Genomic DNA, 18,056 nt, shown 5'->3' on the forward strand with positions numbered 1-18,056 from the left:
AAAGAGGGGATTCATTTGAATTAAAAGGGATGTTCCAATGTGCTTTATGTCATTATGACACAATGGTCCATCCACTTGGTGACATCTACTCTGTTCACCTGGCACACTCCTACTACACAAGTAATCATCCTAATAATGACAGTATCCTTTGGTTCCAATAAAACACCGTTACTATTACAATACAGATCATAGAATCACAATTTGCTATTTACGCATAATTGCTCTCTCTCTCATAGACATAGATAATTGGTCTATTTTTCATAAACATTTATGTTAAAGGTAACTTATATTTATGTATGTTCTCATGTTATCACTTTAGATTCTAGACTTCTCGAGGGCAGTGTCTTCATTACACATTCACTTATATTACTAATCAGATATTGATAGAAACTACAGTTTCTTTCATTTTTCTATTAGTTGATAAACACCTAACTGGGCAGCAAGAAAAAAGAAATAGGTAAACTTATTTTAACACCCCAGGAAATTTCATCTTCTTCATTAATTTTGGCAGTTTTTCTACCTAACACTCAGCTTATTTTGGAAGAAATGCTCAGTCTTTCAGATTTGTGAGTTTGCTCCACATTCTTCCCCAAGACATCCCCTGCATCCATTTGAAGAGGCGGGGTTTGGGTGGCTCTGTGTAGTAGTGGGGAGACAGGGTCCTCAGAACAGCAGAGTCCACCCTGGATTCTCGTGAGGTCTACTGCAGAAGACCCATGAGCTGGGAAACTAATGACCACACAAGGTTGCTCTCTTTCCAGAATGTTCTGCTGGGACCTGGTCCTAGAGCCTGGGACTAGTGTAGGTCATGGCCAGTTTTCTTTTTCAGCTTGATCTAGAGCTGGTCACCTCCCTGGTGACATAGTCCCATGTTCGCCCTTGCTGGTGCAGGACTCCCAGTAGATCCAGGCCCAGCCACTCTGCCAGGCAGTCCTCAATTGCTGCCCCTAACACAGTGACTGCCCTCCTCCTAGAAGGTTCTTACCTAACTCTCCTTGAGCTTTCCAGACCCTCCTTGGATATTCTAGAGTTCATTCATGCTATGGAGAAGCAGATAATGGTGGAGGAGGTCCACTTTCTACCTTGGGTGACATGTGGGTTTACTTTCATATGGCCTTCCTGGTTGCTGAGAGCAGTCTGTGAGGACAGAGTCCTAGATGGAAAGGAGCACAGACGCCACTCTCTTCCCCTTTCTCCTCAACCTAACACATTTCGTTGGCTCTAAGATGCCATTGGTGTTAAGATGTACCATTGTTCTATGTGCTACTCCTACTAATAATAATATAACATAATAATAACCTAATAATAATGTCCAGAAAGCTGTGACACATCCTGATGCATCCTGATTTCAGATATGGAAAAGCGTGAAAAGATATTTATTAAATCAGTTAAATGATTTATGTGTCTGATATACATGTCTACCCAAGGAACATTGGCCCCAAGAGAAAAGATGGTAGCTTAATCACTACTATCCTTCCTCTCCTCCCACAACCCTCAGACCAAGAGGAATAAGTCTGGGGTTTTTCATTTCCTGTCATTATATCCTCCTGCTATCCCAGGGTAGCAAGCTTCACTGCCTAGCTTCTCCTCTCCATGGAAGAAATCATTATCTAGTGACCCATGCCTAGCTCTATTTTTTTTGAGATGGAGTTTCGCTTTTGTTGCCCAGGCTGGAGTGCAATGGTGTGACCTGGGCTCACTGTAACCTCTGCCTCCTGGGTTCAAGCAATTCTTCTATCTCAGCCTCCGGATTAGCTGGGATCACAGGCACTCACCCCGACACCTGGCTAATTTTTTGTATTTTTAGTAGAGACGGGGTTTCACCATGTTGGCCACGCTGGTCTCGAACTCCTGACCTAAGGTGATCCACCCGCCTCAGCCTCCCAAAGTGCTGGGATTACAAGCATGAGCCACCACTCCTGGCCTCATGCCTAGCTCTTGATGTCACGATATGATTATTCTGGAAAGTTCTTTCTGTTTTGACAAAGCCTGGCTTTCAAGACTACATTGACTTGTGACATAATCCCCTTTTGAATATCAAAAATTGAATATTAGCTCTCTTTTTTCATTTTGAACCATATCTATAACAATCCTAAAATTCTCTGAGGCATGTTTTTCAGATGTCTCTGGCAGAATAGGGAAAAGTTCAGTTTAAGAAAATACAAAACAAAGTCAAAGCACATTAAAATATTACAAAAAAAAAGTTATTCTGTTTCATTTTTATCTTCTCACAAGACCTACTGTGAAACAATGGACAAATTTGACGTAAAGCAAATTCTAGCTGAAAAACAAAGGATGAAAATATTTATATTTGTTCTTCAAGTTTTTTGTGAGTACCTTTGAAAATATAATTTGTATCATTGACTTTCTTGTAATTTCTCACACACAAAAAAGCTAAATTAGGTCTTGTTTTCAAGGAACTCACCAGGAATGATGACTTAGTACTTGACATCTTTGCTATTTCCAAATGAATAATATCTGTCCCACCAAAAATAACCCTGAAGCCTTATATACTTTGTATTTCTTTGTGTTGCAATCTTTGGATGAGGAGTGAACATTTGTTTCTTTTTGGTATTCTAGTAGTAACATCTCATAGGCAAAAAAAGGTACACATAAAAATTGTTATTATTATCTTGGTATGAATGTAACTTTTTTAGTATTAATTTGGGGCAGGCCAAAAGAGAAATTTCAGAAGCAGGACTTGTCGTAATATAGAGGTTTTGTGCTGTTACTGAAACTTTTTCTTTCTGGCATTCTTTAAAAAGAAACTTTCCTGAGATGCCTGGTGAGGTAACATGAGTGGCTTCTCTGGCCAGGATTTAGCTGCCTGCCCAGGAATAATTGTCTCCTAAGGGCCTGGCTCCTTGGTAGCATGTGCCAAGACACTGAGGACGAAATCTAACTACAATTCTAAAGTATTTGGCAGGTCAATAGTTGACAGCACTAGAAGTATTCAAAACAAATCATAATATGATTGTGTTGACTTATAAAATAGGTAGCTGAAAGAAGTGAGAAAAGTCTCAATCACATGGGATTTCTTCTTCACTATTTCTCATATTTTCAGTGTTTTAATCATAGAACTATAATTTAAAATATAATTTTTGGGCAAGTATTATCTCTTTATGCATTTTGAGGTGTGATCTTGCCCATATCTGGGCAAGATATGGGCAAGATATGGACAAGATCTTGCCCATATCTGGGCAAAATTTGTGTGTGTGTGTGTGTGTGTGTGTGTAGCATCAAATCTCTAGTAAGCCCAGCTTTAATATGGAAGTCATAAAGAGGAGAAATGAGTGAATGTTGCTGAAATTTACTTTATAGATGTTGCTTTTGGAAACTGCTGGTGAGCTAACATACTATCAGTTTTGCAAGCTGATCTTTAGAATCCTATAATAAATAAAAAGTTTTAGTTATAAGATTGTCATATGTATTGGAGGAATTACTAGAAGGGGGACATTTCTTTTTATGATGACTATTAATGGCTTTCTCTAGTTGCAAGTATGATCCAATATTTCCTCATCCGTTTTTTCTTCTATTTGTAATAGGCCCTGTGCCTTACTCCAAGAAATGTTTCTCACCAGTGATTAATAGGATGCAACACACAAAAAGGGCTAGTGAATCTGTTTGTTACACTCTACTTACTAAGGCTATGGCTACAATACTCCAGTGCTGAAGTCAGTGAAAAGGCATCATCCAAACACAATCCAAGGAAAATGCAAGCTGATACAGCACAAAGATGCTTTGTTTAAGAATGGCAGAAATTTCCAGCAACTATCTGGGAGAAAAAAAATGCAGGATGGGAGGGAATGTAATCAAATAACAAAACAAACCCAAACTAAAAGAGAATCTTTATAAACCAGCACAAGGACACTTTGTTTTTAAGTGCACACAATGAATTTTAAAGATCTTTGTTCAGAAGGGAAATAAAGTATTATGAAGGACTGACACATTTGATGGATGGATGGTTTCTGAAAAACCACATTATCAATTACTTTTTCCTTGTTTGGCTCCAGTCCAGTAATTTTTATTTGAACAAGCCACATGCTAGCATGGTTTTGATTGCAGGAAGTGACTGGTTGTTGTTAAAGGATACTATTTCACTGATGAGCTTATCTCTTCCTCCCCCCTGCCCTTTTTGATGGGACTCCGATATGAAAGGCACAGCTTCAGTTGTTATAAACAGAGTCAGGGATTGTTTGATAGACCCACCCGTGTTTTGCTTTCAGCATTCTGTGGTACAATCCAGACAATGTATTCAGCAGGGCTTCAGAAAACAAACAGTTGAATTCGGCTTATTTCTGTTCTCAACTCTGACATGAAATTTTGATATCTCTGATGTTTGTCTCTCATAAATCTAAGTTTGTTAGCAAAAACAAGTTATGAATATTATATTCTTTTTTATATTAGACTATCTCAAGTGAACCCTACTGAGAAAAAAGAATCTTTATGGAACAGTGAAGCTAAAATGTATCAAAGATCTTCTCAAACAATACAGTGCCTTGTTCTAGCTTTGCTTGTTTTCTAATCTTATCAAAACAAGTATATCAGAACATTATTAGTGTAAATATAAGAAATACAGCTAATTAAGCTATATTATTAAGTACTCTCAGTTTTCCCTTGCTCTTAAAGAAAGATTTGGGGGCAGTCATCAGTGGACAGGAAATTATCTATGAAATCAATTGCTGACACACACAGGGCTGTCTGTGTGTGTGTATGTGTCTGCTAGTCAAGATAACTTCCTTTATGACTGAATTTTTTTTGCGTGTTACCATGCCTGAAACTTAAACTATTTCTAAGTTCCCAGGGTATCATGGTAACTACAGGCTTTGGATAGTTATTTAAGTATGTTTCCTAGTTCTATATTTTAAACACTAATTTTAGTGATTATTTCTCTGCTGAGAATTAAAAGTAAAAAGGTGGTCTTAAAGAATGGGTCATTTGATTATTGATCAGAACATGAAAACAATTCCAAATGAATTAGAATTTAACCTTGTTCAATGGAGGAAATATAAATTTAGCAACCATTTTGACTTACTAATTCACATCAAAATTCTTCTAAAGATCTCGCAACATAGATATATAAAATATATTATTAACCACAAATTATTCCCTGAAAACAAAATAAAGAAAGCAAAACACATTTCACATCAAAATTATGTATCTAAATATCTTATTTCTTTCTGATGTGAAGGCAGTTTGGAAAACAGCAAACAAAACAAACCCTTCCGGAGGAAAAAAAAGTCCTGGGTTTGAATTTGCTGGTTGGCTGAACTTAGACAAGTTAGGGAACCTGAGGCTCCATGGATTAACCTTCAAAAAGAAGATGAGATGGAGATTACGGGATTGTATTCAATCATTTATATGAGGATGTGTGGCACACTCAATAAATGTTAGCTACCAATGGGGTTGATTAGGGAACCTAGCTGTGGAATAAATATAAGTCCTTTCCAGGATATAAGAGAGCTTAGTGAGGCAAGATTCATATTAGAGCCTTTCCAGCACTCTAAGTCTTTATATTTATAATATCAAAAACAAAATTATACATCCCTTTATATATTTAAATATTCAGTTGAATTACTAGTTAGTACTCTATTTGCCAATTCTTCCTCCCTAAGCTATGACTTTGTATATATTTGGTTTTAATAATTAGTAAAGTTCTAGTTGTGTATGCAGTAGCTTTACAGATAACAAAAATTTAATTAAACTTACTTTGATGCAACTTTGATTATACATTTTCCTAAGCATTGCATAAATAATTCAAAAATGTATGTGACTAACATCGCTCATTCATCAAAAATCTAAAGTTCTCTCAAATTTTCAAAAGCTAAGTGTTAAATGCGGTTGTGTTCGGGTATTTTAAACATCCTGCTCTAGAACTGATAGAAAATGTACAGTTAACCATACTTTTTGCCCCGTACAGTTGTTATTACAGTTTTTTTGTTTTTTGTTTTTTTTGAGATAGAGTCTCCCTCTGTCACCCAGGCTGGAGTGCAGTGGCGCGATCTCGGCACACTGCAAGCTCTGCCTCCCGGGTTCACGCCATTCTCCTGCCTCAGCCTCCCGAGTAGCTGGGACTACAGGAGCCCACCACCACGCCCGGCTAATTGTTTGTATTTTTAGTAAAGACGGGGTTTCACCATGTTAGCCAGGATGGTCTCCACCTCCTGACCTCGTGATCTGCCTGCCTCGGCCTCCCAAAGTGCTGGGATTACAGGTGTAAGCCACCGCGCCTGGCCATTATTATAGTTTTTATAGGTTAGAGGAGATCTCTGAATCTAATTTTTACAACATGATTCACATGTTTACTGTTTTCAGAGCAAGTTGTTAGAGAAGGATTGCTGGCCAGCAATGTAGATGTTATAAAAATGTTTCCAAATTTAATTTGCAATAAATATCTGACAATTCGTTCACATTTTCAATGTCTTATGAAAATATATTTATATATGAAAATTGCAATCATAATAAATAATTTTCCAAATGATTAATCACATGTTAAAAATTTCAAAGAATATAAGTTCCTCTAAGGATTTAAAAATAAACTGTTTCCTTTCAAGAAAGCATAAGGACCAAATTTCTTAACCTTATAAAGGAAAAAGTTCTTTATTGCTTTTAAGTCCTTGATGAAAGTCATTCCTGGAGATTATAAGATTACTTTCAGAATGACTTTCCTTTTAAAAACTGTAATTTCTCTTTAATTTCTCACTGGAAAAATTATAAAAGGTGCCTCAGTCTGGATTACAAATTGGGAATGGAGAGTTATTTTTGCATTTCTCTCTTTCATATAGACGTTGCAAAAATTAGTCAGATTCAGAAATCTACCCTAAGCTATAAAAACACTACACAGTAGCAGCTGTACTGGGGGAAAGTATGCCAATCATGCTAATCATAGATTTTCTATGAGGTGAGAGTAGATGAGGGAAGGAGAATTGCTAGACTGCACGGTGACTGAGTGGCCTCTGCTACTAAGCATTTCAAAGGGGCAGAGATAACCAAGGGATGGGGATGGTTGATATTCCACTTTCAGTGTGTGCCCGTCTGACTCATTAACTCCCTCCATCCCCCAAAACTTCAGTAAAGGCATTCACACATGGCTTGGGTCACGGTACTTCAGAAGAGTACAGGATGTCCCAAAGGGTAGTGTGGTGTGGAAAATGGACAGATGAGCAGGGGGCATAAAAGGGAGATCAAGCTTTCATCAGAAACAAGAAATGACGGAGAAACAGAGATACTCCCACAGCAATCCCTGGAGCTACTGAGAAGGATGTTGAACTTCTTATTATACTTGGGTTGATAGTGAGTCATTCTTGTCTAAAGCTATAAAAACAAGGAATCCAGCAGAGGCTGGAGATGAGGGCATCCATTTCCTGACATGTGGGTTATACTGATAACACCTTTCTATACATATACACTTAGATTGTAGAGTTGGTGTGTGCCCGTATTGATACATACACACCAACTCTGAGCCAGGACAGTCACTTTTCTCCGAGTTACAGTTTTCACATTTTTAAGATGCTCACACCACCACCTGCTCTCCCCATTCAACAAGGTTTTGGAAGGAAGGAAAAGGCACGTGGAAGCACTTTGTAAAGCACAAAGCATGATAATCATTGTAAGGTATTAAAAGGCAGCTCTAGGCTGGGCGCCGTGGCTCTCACCTGTAATCCCAGCACTTTGGGAGGCTGAGGCAGGTGGATCACTTGGGGTTATGGTAAGGAAGTATTAAAAAGGAGTAAGGAAAATATAATCAACCATAGGAGTTCTAGACCAGCCTGGTCAACATAGCAAAACCCCGTCTCTACCAAAGATATAAAAGTTAGCCAGGCCTGGTGGTCACGCCTGTAATTCCAGCTACTCAGGTGGCTGAGACATGAGAATTGCTTGAACCTGGGAGGCAGAGGTTGCAGCCGAGATCCCACCATTGCATGCCAGCCTGGGTGACAAAGGGAGACTTTGTCTTTAAAAAAAAAAAAAAAAAAAAAAAAAAAAAAGGCAGCTCTAGTAGAATAGAAAAAAAGTGGAATTTGAAAAGTCAAGTTTGATTCCCAACTTGTTTGCTTTACTACTTGTATAATCTTCAAGAGGCCATTGGTTTCTGTGAACCTAGTTTCCTAGTCTGTAAAATGGGGATTATAATACCTATCTTGCTTCTCTGCTGGTACCTTTACATAGTACCAGAGGTAATAATATGTAACAACACTATGTAAACACTCGGGGTTCATACAAAAATAAGGTATCGAATGGTCTCTCTTGCAGACATATTTAATAAAAACCTATAATAAAAGCATTCAAATTTTGTTCTATATAAAAGCAAGGAGCAGAAGCAGAGGGTGTCCCCATGAATGAAAATTTCTCAGAATATCATTGTCTTTTTGAAAAGTAGTAGTGCACTGGACTAGATATTACACTGTGAATGATGGCTCACTCACACTATTTTACAAGGATTGCTATTAAAGGAAGCCATGTGATTTACCAGAATTGTTCCAGGCTACATAATATTGAGGACAAGTCCTGAATTGAATTATAGCAGTAGGAGCCCACGTAGTAGCATTAAGAATATAGTTCCTTACAGTTTAGATCATTTTATGAGACAACGAATCAATTTTCAACAAATGTGTCTGCAGCCACTTTCCCCCAAATAATCTTCATTGCAGGAGATAATTTTTTCAGAAGTATTAAAAAGGGGTAAGGAAAATATAATCAACCATAGCAGATGATCCTAATTCAAAATCCATTCCATATGACCAACTCTGAGATGATAAAATAAAACACTTTTTAGAGCAGCAAATGTTTGCATTTAGGGGAAAGGGGTTTAGAGATCATACTTACCTCCCTTAAGGATAAAACGCAACATAGACGAGACCAGAAAGGTTAAAAGGGTTACCCAAAGTTAGCCAGAAAGGTTAAAGGGGTTACCCAAAGTTAGCCAGATCATGGTAGACCGTGATAATTGACCCCCAGTTCTAATGAAAATAATACTGGACTTTCCAGCCAAGCGTGGTGGCTCACGTCTGTAATCCCAGAGCTTTGGGAGGCTGAGGTGGTTAGATGGCTTGAGCTCAGGAGTTAGAGACCAGCATGGGCAACATGGTGAAATCTCATCTCTACCAAAAATACAAAAAATTAGCCAGGTGTGGTGGCCTGCACCTGCAGTCCCAGCTATCTGGGAGGCTGAGATGGGAAAATCGCTTGAGCCAGGGAGGTGGAGGTTGCGGTGAGCTGAGATCGCGCCACTGGACTCCAGCCTGAGCAAACAGAGTGAGACCCCCATCTCAAAAAATAAATAAATAAAAATAATACTAGACTCTTATGAATTATTTTCTTGTACAAAGCAGTAAGATGTTTAGTTACACTTTCCTACACCTACCCTATTCCCGCAACACTCATTTCAGAAAGGAAATGCGCAGATTTTCTCCTGTAATGTCTGCCCCATAGGCTGTTGTGATAGTTAGCAAGAGTGGGAGCCTGTGGAAAGGCACGGCAAGAGCAGCTGCATAGGTGTGAACCCTGCTGTTAGTTGAAAGTAAAAGGACTAGGGCTTCGGCACTGTGCATCTCTTTGGAACTTCCTTACTGAGACTTCAGACACTCTGAGGTCGGAGGCTGAAGAGGGTGAGCCGTGCTTCCTGCAGCCATGGTAATTCTCAGTTTCAGCCTTTGCACAGTGGCAGCTGCAACACAGTCATCTCCCTGATTCACCCTCTGCCCCTATTTTTGCAATAAAACATCTGCTTGAAAAGGAGTAAACCAGGCAGGTGAGTTGGATAGTGCTCAAATTACATACTTTAATTGAATACTCATTTGTGGAATTCAGGTTTATGCAAGGTATTAAATCAGGAGGAAGGAGACAAGAGTTCTGATCTCTGCTTCAGTACTTACAAGCCATATAACCTTGGGCAAGTAACTTATTTCTGAGCCTCAGTTGATTAATCTTTTAAGTGGGGATAATAATATCTTGTTTGCTTAAAGGCAGGGGAATGAAACAGAAGCAGCTGTTAAAGATCCCTTCTAGATTCTAGAAAATTAAAGACAATGTGAGCTTTCCTCAAGTAAGGGAGTCATTTTTAGTAATGTATTTCTTAGAGATGATCTCTGTTATAGAGTATAAATAAGTTCACAGCTCTTTTTAACTATTCAAGACAACTGTTCAGACTAGCAAGAAGTCTAGGGTCTCCCTCAGCTCTATTGTTGACATAAGGTGTGACTATAAAAGTCCTATGCAGACTTATCTTCCTCACACACTCAGCCATTTATCCTGAAGCACCCCATTAATGCCAGGATGTCTAAGCCAAAAGGAGATTCGTATCTTCAATAGTTATTTCCGAATGAGAAAGATCCATACTTCCTGCCTCTGTATTGCAGCTAGTGAATTTGGGTCACTGGTCCATTCTCCTGTTGACTTTCAGGTGAGTTCTAGATAGCCCCTCCCACATACACCACTGTGTCTGCACCATAATCTCTGGGAGGGAAGAGAAAGCTTCAGTGCTCCTTCTTGCCTGCAGACTTAATTACGGATAATCTCAAAGCATTCAAATAATGTAGCATTTCAATAAGGACAGTTATTTTGTCCCAGAAGCCTCCTTAGTACCTATGCAAATTTGTCCACTCCACTCCCAAGCCAAGTTCCCTCCCCACAAAAAGGCAACGGGTACCTACATTCCTTTTATCCATCAAGATAAGAAGGGACATCCCAACACAAAGATGGCTTGGCAGTCTTCACCACTAAACATCGAGGCAGCTGGCAACAAAGCTCTGCCTAACCAGACCAGTTAAGAAATTTGTCACTCTCTTTAGCATTGATGTCCTGAATCTTTTTCAATAATGAGTTTTCTGTCCAGTTCTCTCTATCTTAACATAGATGGGAGGATGGTTTCTGAGCAAGTCAATTGCAGATCTAGAAATGGATGGGCATGTCCTTGATTCTCTATGATTATTGCTGTTCTAGCTATATATTCAATTCAGAGCTTGATATTCAGACTTGCATAGGCATCCTCTTTCCAAATTAAAATGGACCCATCACTCATTAGCGGGGGTGAGGTAGTGGCAGTACCAAAGGATGCGTGTGTGGGAAGGGCAGCGTATGTGCTTCTGTACTCTTTATCAGCTGCCCCCAATTAAAAACAATTGATAATTCTTTAATATGACAAAGGGTACTTTCTTAATCTTAGGTCAAGTGTGAATGTGGGCACCTTATACCAAGTTGATATTTGTAATGATCTTGTCACTCCCTGCTTACGAGCCTTTCTCCCTCCACAGTGGCTATTATAATCAGAGTAGAAAATGAAAGCTTTTATCAGGCATAAGAAGTTCAATGTGACCAGAACCCAGTGATGTAGCCATGACCTAATCTTATATTACTCTGTCTCTAGCATGTACCAGTCTTTAAAAAATGCTCACATTCACCAACACTTCCTCAAATGAGGCTTTTGAATCCACCTGAAATTTGCTTCTCAGTGATTTTTGCTTTGGCTGACTTTCTAGGCATTCAGGCTTCTGCTTAAATGTCACCTCCTCCAAGAAGGCTTCTATGAACTCCCATCTGAACTAGTTCTACTACTCCTGTCACTCCTTCATATTATGCAACTGTTTGTCTATCTCCCCCCATCAGAATGTAAGCACCAGCAAGAAAGACCCTTTGCTTATGTTGTTTACTGTATCAATCGGGATCCGATCAAGAGAGAAAAACAGTAATTTCAACAAGGAAAGCTCAATATAAAAAATTATTACCTATAACAGGGAATTGGAGCAAAGGGAGATTGGTAAGAGGTAAAGAGAACTCTAAATAATACAGAAATAGAGATATATAAGGAACAGCTGCTTACTAACCTTAGGGCTGAGATACAGCATCTCAAAAAGAGCTCCTCCAAGACCCAGACACACTCTTAGGGCTGGCTGAGATCCAGACTTTGCTGGAGAGGGCACAGTTGTAACTTTCTGAATAGCAGGAGAGCCCTACTAGAATTCTGCCTTCTGAGACTTGCTAGAAATCCACATTCCAGAACTCGTTGGAAATCCATTCTCTGGGGTTCCAAGGAAAGCTGCTGAGGGAGGTGACTCATTAGAGGCACTTGCTCCAAAGCCACCTAAGGGGCTTCTGGAGGAAGCTGCTGGCTGCTGGGTGCTGCTGCTTGCTGCCTGTGCTGTAGGAACCTGACCAGTATGCAACCAGAGCCAGGAACCAGGAAACCAAACCCTTTCCTCCTGCAATGTCTCTCCAGCGCCTTCTATTGACCTAGCTTTTGTAACAGCTGGAAAATATTTAAAGGGCTCAGATTCAGTTTCACTAGGCAGGCAATGAGGATGAATTTGGAGCTAAGAGGCGACATATTAATAATAGCCACTTTTATTGTGAAATCCCCATATTCTGGCATATAGTAGGTTTAATAAATATTTGGTGAAGTAATAAATACATGATTTACATCTAACCTAAGTGAAAAGCATGCTTGGCATATGTCACTTCAAGATTGGAGCTTTCAGGCCTAGCTTTTAACAAGAAAGTTGCTGCCAAGTGCCTTCCACATGAAAACTCTGGAACCCCCCACCTGCCCCCCACTCTGTGGTAGGGATAAGACAGGCCCCCAGATAACATCATAGCTTGGCTCAACAGTTAGTGAGAAGTGCAATGAGGGAAGCACAGCAGAGAAAAGGAGAAAAAGTGGCCATGAGCCCCACTTACAGGCTGTGTTAGCGCTAGGGCTGGGCCGCCAGTTGCTGCATTTGGCATCTTTCTGAGACATTGAGGTGAGTTATATAGCTCTGCCACATGGCCAACTTGGATGGTGAAACACATCCAAGGGCTATATTTTAATACACAACTTAAAAAATAAAGAAACATCTTGATTTCTCTAGCCACTTTTCTGTTGACACAAACCGTCGAGAGAGATTAGGGGAAAGATCCCTGCTATAAGCGATTTGATATTTCCTAACAGAGCAAAGTTTCCTCTTTGTCCACTGACCCTTTCAATAGCTCTTCGGGTTCTATTCTTAGAATTCTCGTTTCCTGTCCTGAGAGAAAACTGCACAGAATTTCAATAAATATGACCCAAATGATGTGGAAACTTCCTATAAGGATGCAATGTGGTATTCATTCATTAATGCCATCAACAAATATTTACTGAGCACCAACTACCAGACGGTGATGGCAGACATAATTTGGGACGTTTGGAGTGCAACTGTGAACACAACCAGGTCCCTGTTCTCATGGAACTTGCTAACATTCTGGCTAAAATAGAGAACATGGAACTTCCTACAGAGGCACTGTGGGTGATTTCACAAACCATTGAAAAGCTCTAGTGGGAGCAAGCAACTAACCAACCTTAGAATAAAACATGGTTGTTGCTGGTGTTCTTAGAAACTTTGCTGTCGTCATGTGCAAATTGTATCACTAAAGTCTTCTCACTTTTGATTCTTGGGAAGGTTTCAGAGCAGGGCTGTCTAATGGAAATATGTAAGCCTCATAATTTAAAATCTTCTAGGAACAAAGTTAAAAAAGTAAAAAAAGGCTGGGCACGGTGGCTCATGCCTGTAATCCAAGCACTTTGGGAGGCCGAGGCGGGCGGATCACCTGAGGTCAGGAGTTCAAGACCAGCCTGACCAACATGGAGAAATCCCGTCTCTACTAAAAATACAAAAAATTAGCTGGGTGTGGTGGCACATGCCTGTAATCTCAGCTACTCGGGAGGCTGAGGCAGGAGAATCGCTTGAACCCAGGAGGCGGAGGTTGCGGTGGGCCAAGATCGCGCCATTGCACTCCAGCCTGGGCAACAAGAGCGAAACTCTGTCTCAAAACAAAACAAAAAAAAAGTGTGTGCCTGCAGTCCCAACAACACTGGAGGCTCAGGCAGGAGGATAGCTTGAGCTTCAGAGTTTGAGGCCAGCCTAGGCAACACAGGAAGACCCCGATCAATACAACAAATAAATAGAAACAGACAAAATTAATTTTACTAATATTTTGAACTGAGTTATTCAAAATATCACAATTTTGACATAATTATAAATTATCGAGCTGCAGTTTTTTCACATTAATTTTTTCAAAATCCCACATATATGTGTACTTACAGCACATCTCATTTTGAATTGGACACATTTCAAGTGCTTAACAGTCACATGCGGCTAGGTATGGAACAGCAGAGGTTCAGAAAACTGTCAAAAGGAGTTCTCTGTCCTCTTATTTTGGGGATGGAGGCGAAAATATTTGCCGAATTGAAACATTCTGCGAACTTTGGCTCCTGGTTTTTAGCATGAAAGGCAGGTGAAGACCACCACAGCCTTCCTTTGCACCAGCTCACTAGTGGCCAGAACGAAAGGAGGTTCACAGAACGTGCTAGGTTGGACATTAAGTCACTGAGTCGTCCACTGAGGAAAGGGATATCATTAAGAAGAATAGTTTTCCACTAACGCCGAACCGGCGCGGCACCGTCTCAGCCAACAGGTCAAGTTACAGTAGGCAAGCACGCCTAGAAATAAACGTCTAAAACCCAGCCTGTTACATTAGCCAACACTCTTCTTGACTTTTTCCGAATTTTTTCCCTGTCCCCAAGATTAGACGCTCGCTAGGAAAGACTGCGAGCCTCAGCGGCCTCCCCTTGAACTGGGGCGCTGCCTCCAGCTGGACACGGACTAAGGATGGAAGGGTGCACTGACGGGGGCCGCCTCCATTTCCCAGGCCCCTCCCTAGGGGTGCCCCTCCTCAGCCATGGCTGCCCCTTTCTCTCCTCCTCCAGCATCTGCCCCTGGGGCCACCCCCACCTTTCCGTCATCTCTCGGGCTCGCGTTGCACCCTGCTCTGTTTTAACGGGGATAAACTTGACTCGCTTCTCCAAAGAGCGGGAAAAAGAGGCGCAGTCTTGGTACTGATCTGGGGGAAGGAACGTCCCAGGGCGCGCAGGGGCGTTTTCTACCCGTGCCCCGTCGGCCTGCTCTGTTCAGTACCGACCGTCTGCGGGGTTCACGTGGCCCAGTCGGCAAAGTTTCTTTGGAGATCCAGCGTCTCTGATTCCCGGATCTTCAGCCCCACCCGGAGACCCCACGGTTACTGCCCCGCGACCCCCGATGGAGCATCCCCCCGACTCGGGATGCGCTTTCTCTCCGAGTGCCTCCGGGGGTGGAGGGAGGGAGGCCTGTTTCGGAACTAAATGGCAATCACAGCCCCCGCGGGGCTTGGAGGGACGAGCTCCCCGCCCACCCCGCGGCCCCGGCCCCAGCCAGCATCTCGCGACTCCATTTCTGGCTCTAAACAAGAACGGGACCGAATCCGCATTCACACGGAAAATTATGCCGGCTCCAGCGGCGCGTAAAATTGATGTGAACCGAACGAAGTAGGATCAGCGTGATCCTCCCCCTCTTGTCTCAACAGGGGTTTCGGCGCGTTACACAAGGCCGAGCTTGTCTCTTTAAGGAGACATTGGACCCTAATTAGTCCGCATTCCTGGCGCGGCTGCGGAGCGAGGGGCCGAAGGTGTCTGGGTTGGGAGACGGGTGGGCGGGAGGACGAGACTCGGAAGGAGATCTTTTGACCAGCCCCCAGGCTCACCGCCCCCTCCACCCTCTTTATTTTGCCGCCTCCACCACCACCACCACCACCACCACCTAATTCTGAAGATGCAGCCAGGGCAGCAGCAACAGCAGCAGCCGCCGATTCTCCCAGCCCCACGTTACTTTGATTGACAGCTGAACAAATGTTTCCCCGGTTCGAACGCTCGCGCTAAGGAACGTCAGCCAAAGCGAAGCTCCGCCTTGGGCGGGCCATCTCCGCCCCGCCTCCGCTAACCTCATTTCTCTTCGTTAATTGGTCGGAGCTACAGGCGACGCCCGGCCCCCACGTGGGTTTCAGCTGCGTTGGCTCCTCCCCTCTGGCTTGCCATTTGTCAGCAGTGAAATGATGGGCACTAACACAGAACGGCGATTAATGTTCAACCACCTCTGATTGGTTGGTGGAGACGCCTACCGCAACGGGGGTGGGCGGGGCGCTTGGAGAGCTCGCCAGAGCGCTCGCGTGGCGGGCCGGTGATTGTAGTCAATCTGGCCGTATTCTCAGGCAGGGTCGCCCGGGGCGGACTACATCTCCCGGGATGCTGCGCGGCCGCCCCGCGGAAGATTGTGAATATGTATCAGAATGTTAATGATTAGCTGCTGCTAAATTTGGTCAAAGAAGTCACCTACACAGAGCGTGTTGTTAGAGCTGTTCTGAGCGGGTGTTTGGGTTGTTGGCTGCTTTCTTCCCCCTTTCTCACACACTTGTATATTATTTTGAGGTGGTGTTCGCAGAGTTTGAAAGGAGAGAGAATTAAAAAAAAAGCCGCAAGCGTTTCACTCTTTTATTTTTATAATCCCCTTCAATTTGGGGTTAAAAAAAAGACAAGAAAACAGGAAGGAAGAAAAATAAGGAAATGAGATGTGGTAAAAGAAGCTAAAAGGTGCCTTTTAAAAGATCGTTGCTGTGAAGTGAAAAAAATCTCCAGAGAAACCAAAAAGCACCGCCGAGACCTCTGCCGAACCAAAGGAGTTTGTGTTTGCTTTTAGGGAAGAAGAAAGATCATTCATTCGGAGGAATAACAACCAATTAAAAGACAAATAAAAAAAGTTTGGAGTGGGACGCAGAGCGAGCGAGAGGCGCTGCCGGCGGGCGGTGGGGCGCGGAGCTCGCACTTTCCCGGCCGGGTGAGCGGCGGCCGCGGCGCCGGGCTCGGCGGGTGCGCCTCGGCGGAGCGAACGTCGGAGCGTTGCCTTGGGAGACGCGCGCCGGACAATGCCCGCGGCGGGCCAGTGACGCCCGCGGGGAATGCGGAGCGGCCCGGCAGCCGGCACCCAGCCGCCGCCGCGCTTTCCTCCCGCCCGTGTCACGCGAGACCCGGCGGGGGCCGGGACCGCCCGAGCCGCCCCTCAGACCGAGCCGGCCGCCTCCGCTGCCGCGGCCGCCTCCTCTTCGGGGCCATTAAAGCCAATGAGCCGCGCGCCTCTGCCGAGCGCAGCCAACTAAATCGGCTTGGATGATTCGCGACCTGAGCAAGATGTACCCGCAGACCAGACACCCGGTGAGTGCGGGCGGCGGGGCGCGGGCTCGCCGGGTGCTGGGGGATTCCCCGCGTCGCCCCCTGCGCACCGAGTTGTGTCTTTTGGCTGGAGGGGCGTGGAGAGCCGCCCGAAATCGGCGCCCCGCGCCGGGAGCAGCCCGCCCGCCATCACCCCCACCCCCCGGCGCGGTGGCCCTCGGAGGGGGTGCGGAGAGGCAACTGAGTTGTAGCCATTTTCTTATTGTTGTCTTTGAAGCCCCTGGAAGCCGCGCCGAGGCGTTTGCGGTACCCGCGCCGCGACTCCTCTAGCGGGGGTGGCGAGCGATGAAGGAGGCGCGACTCCGCGCCCGGGCGGGGAGGGCGCCCTCGGCAGCGGCGCTGCTGGGCTGGCTGCGGTTCGGAAGTGCGGGGCGCCGGCCCTTCGCGTCGCGGGCCCCCGGGGCGAGCGAGCGAGCGAACGAACGAGCCGAGAGGGTGGCGGCCGTTCCCCTCCTCCCCTGGCCTGACCGCAGCCCGACGCCATGGCGCGGGTCCCCCCGACGGGCCAGTTTCGATTCCGGGTGAGGAGGGAGTGGGCGCGGCGCGCGGGTCCCTGGGTGCCCGTCTTTGGCCGGGGAGGGGAGACGGGACTCGAACCCTCGGGGTCCGTGGCGCGGGGGCCTGCGAGCGGGAGTATACGGGGCCCCAGGACTACCTCGAAACCAGCCTCTGCCTGGGCTGTTGGGCGCGAGGAGGGTTGCGGGAGGAGAGTTTTAATCTCTCTTTGCCTGCGTGCGCGATGACCCCCTCACCCCCCGCTAACGCCGCGTGGTGTGTTTTCTCCGTCTCGCTGCTTCGCCTGTGATGTGGGCTAATTAAATATTTTATTGTTGTTCTTCAGGCACCGCATCAGCCTGCTCAACCCTTTAAATTTACAATTTCCGAATCCTGTGATCGGATTAAGGAAGAGTTTCAGTTTTTACAGGCTCAATACCACAGGTAACGATATTGACTTTAGCTGATCCTTCTGTTTGCTTAGCTCTTGTCTCCCCGACAAATACACACAAAC

At 44.1% G+C, this 18,056-nt stretch overlaps 1 protein-coding gene across 8 annotated transcripts in view; it reads left to right on the forward strand.

Annotated features, from left to right (window-relative positions):
* Positions 1-16,789: 16,789 nt before the first annotated feature.
* LOC100462498 (transducin-like enhancer protein 4) overlaps positions 16,790-18,056 on the forward strand; it is a 153,088-nt gene continuing 151,821 nt past the window's right edge. For all 8 annotated transcript variants that reach the window (XM_024252264.3, XM_054520085.2, XM_024252265.3 and 5 more), the window contains exons 1-2: positions 16,790-17,029; positions 17,889-17,986. In XM_024252264.3, coding sequence (XP_024108032.1) covers positions 16,985-17,029; positions 17,889-17,986 — 143 coding nt within the window. In that variant the 5' untranslated portion in view covers positions 16,790-16,984. The remainder of the gene's footprint in view (positions 17,030-17,888; positions 17,987-18,056) is intronic.

Source organism: Pongo abelii, chromosome 13 (genome assembly GCF_028885655.2).
Source record: "Pongo abelii isolate AG06213 chromosome 13, NHGRI_mPonAbe1-v2.0_pri, whole genome shotgun sequence".
NCBI lineage: Eukaryota > Metazoa > Chordata > Mammalia > Primates > Hominidae > Pongo > Pongo abelii.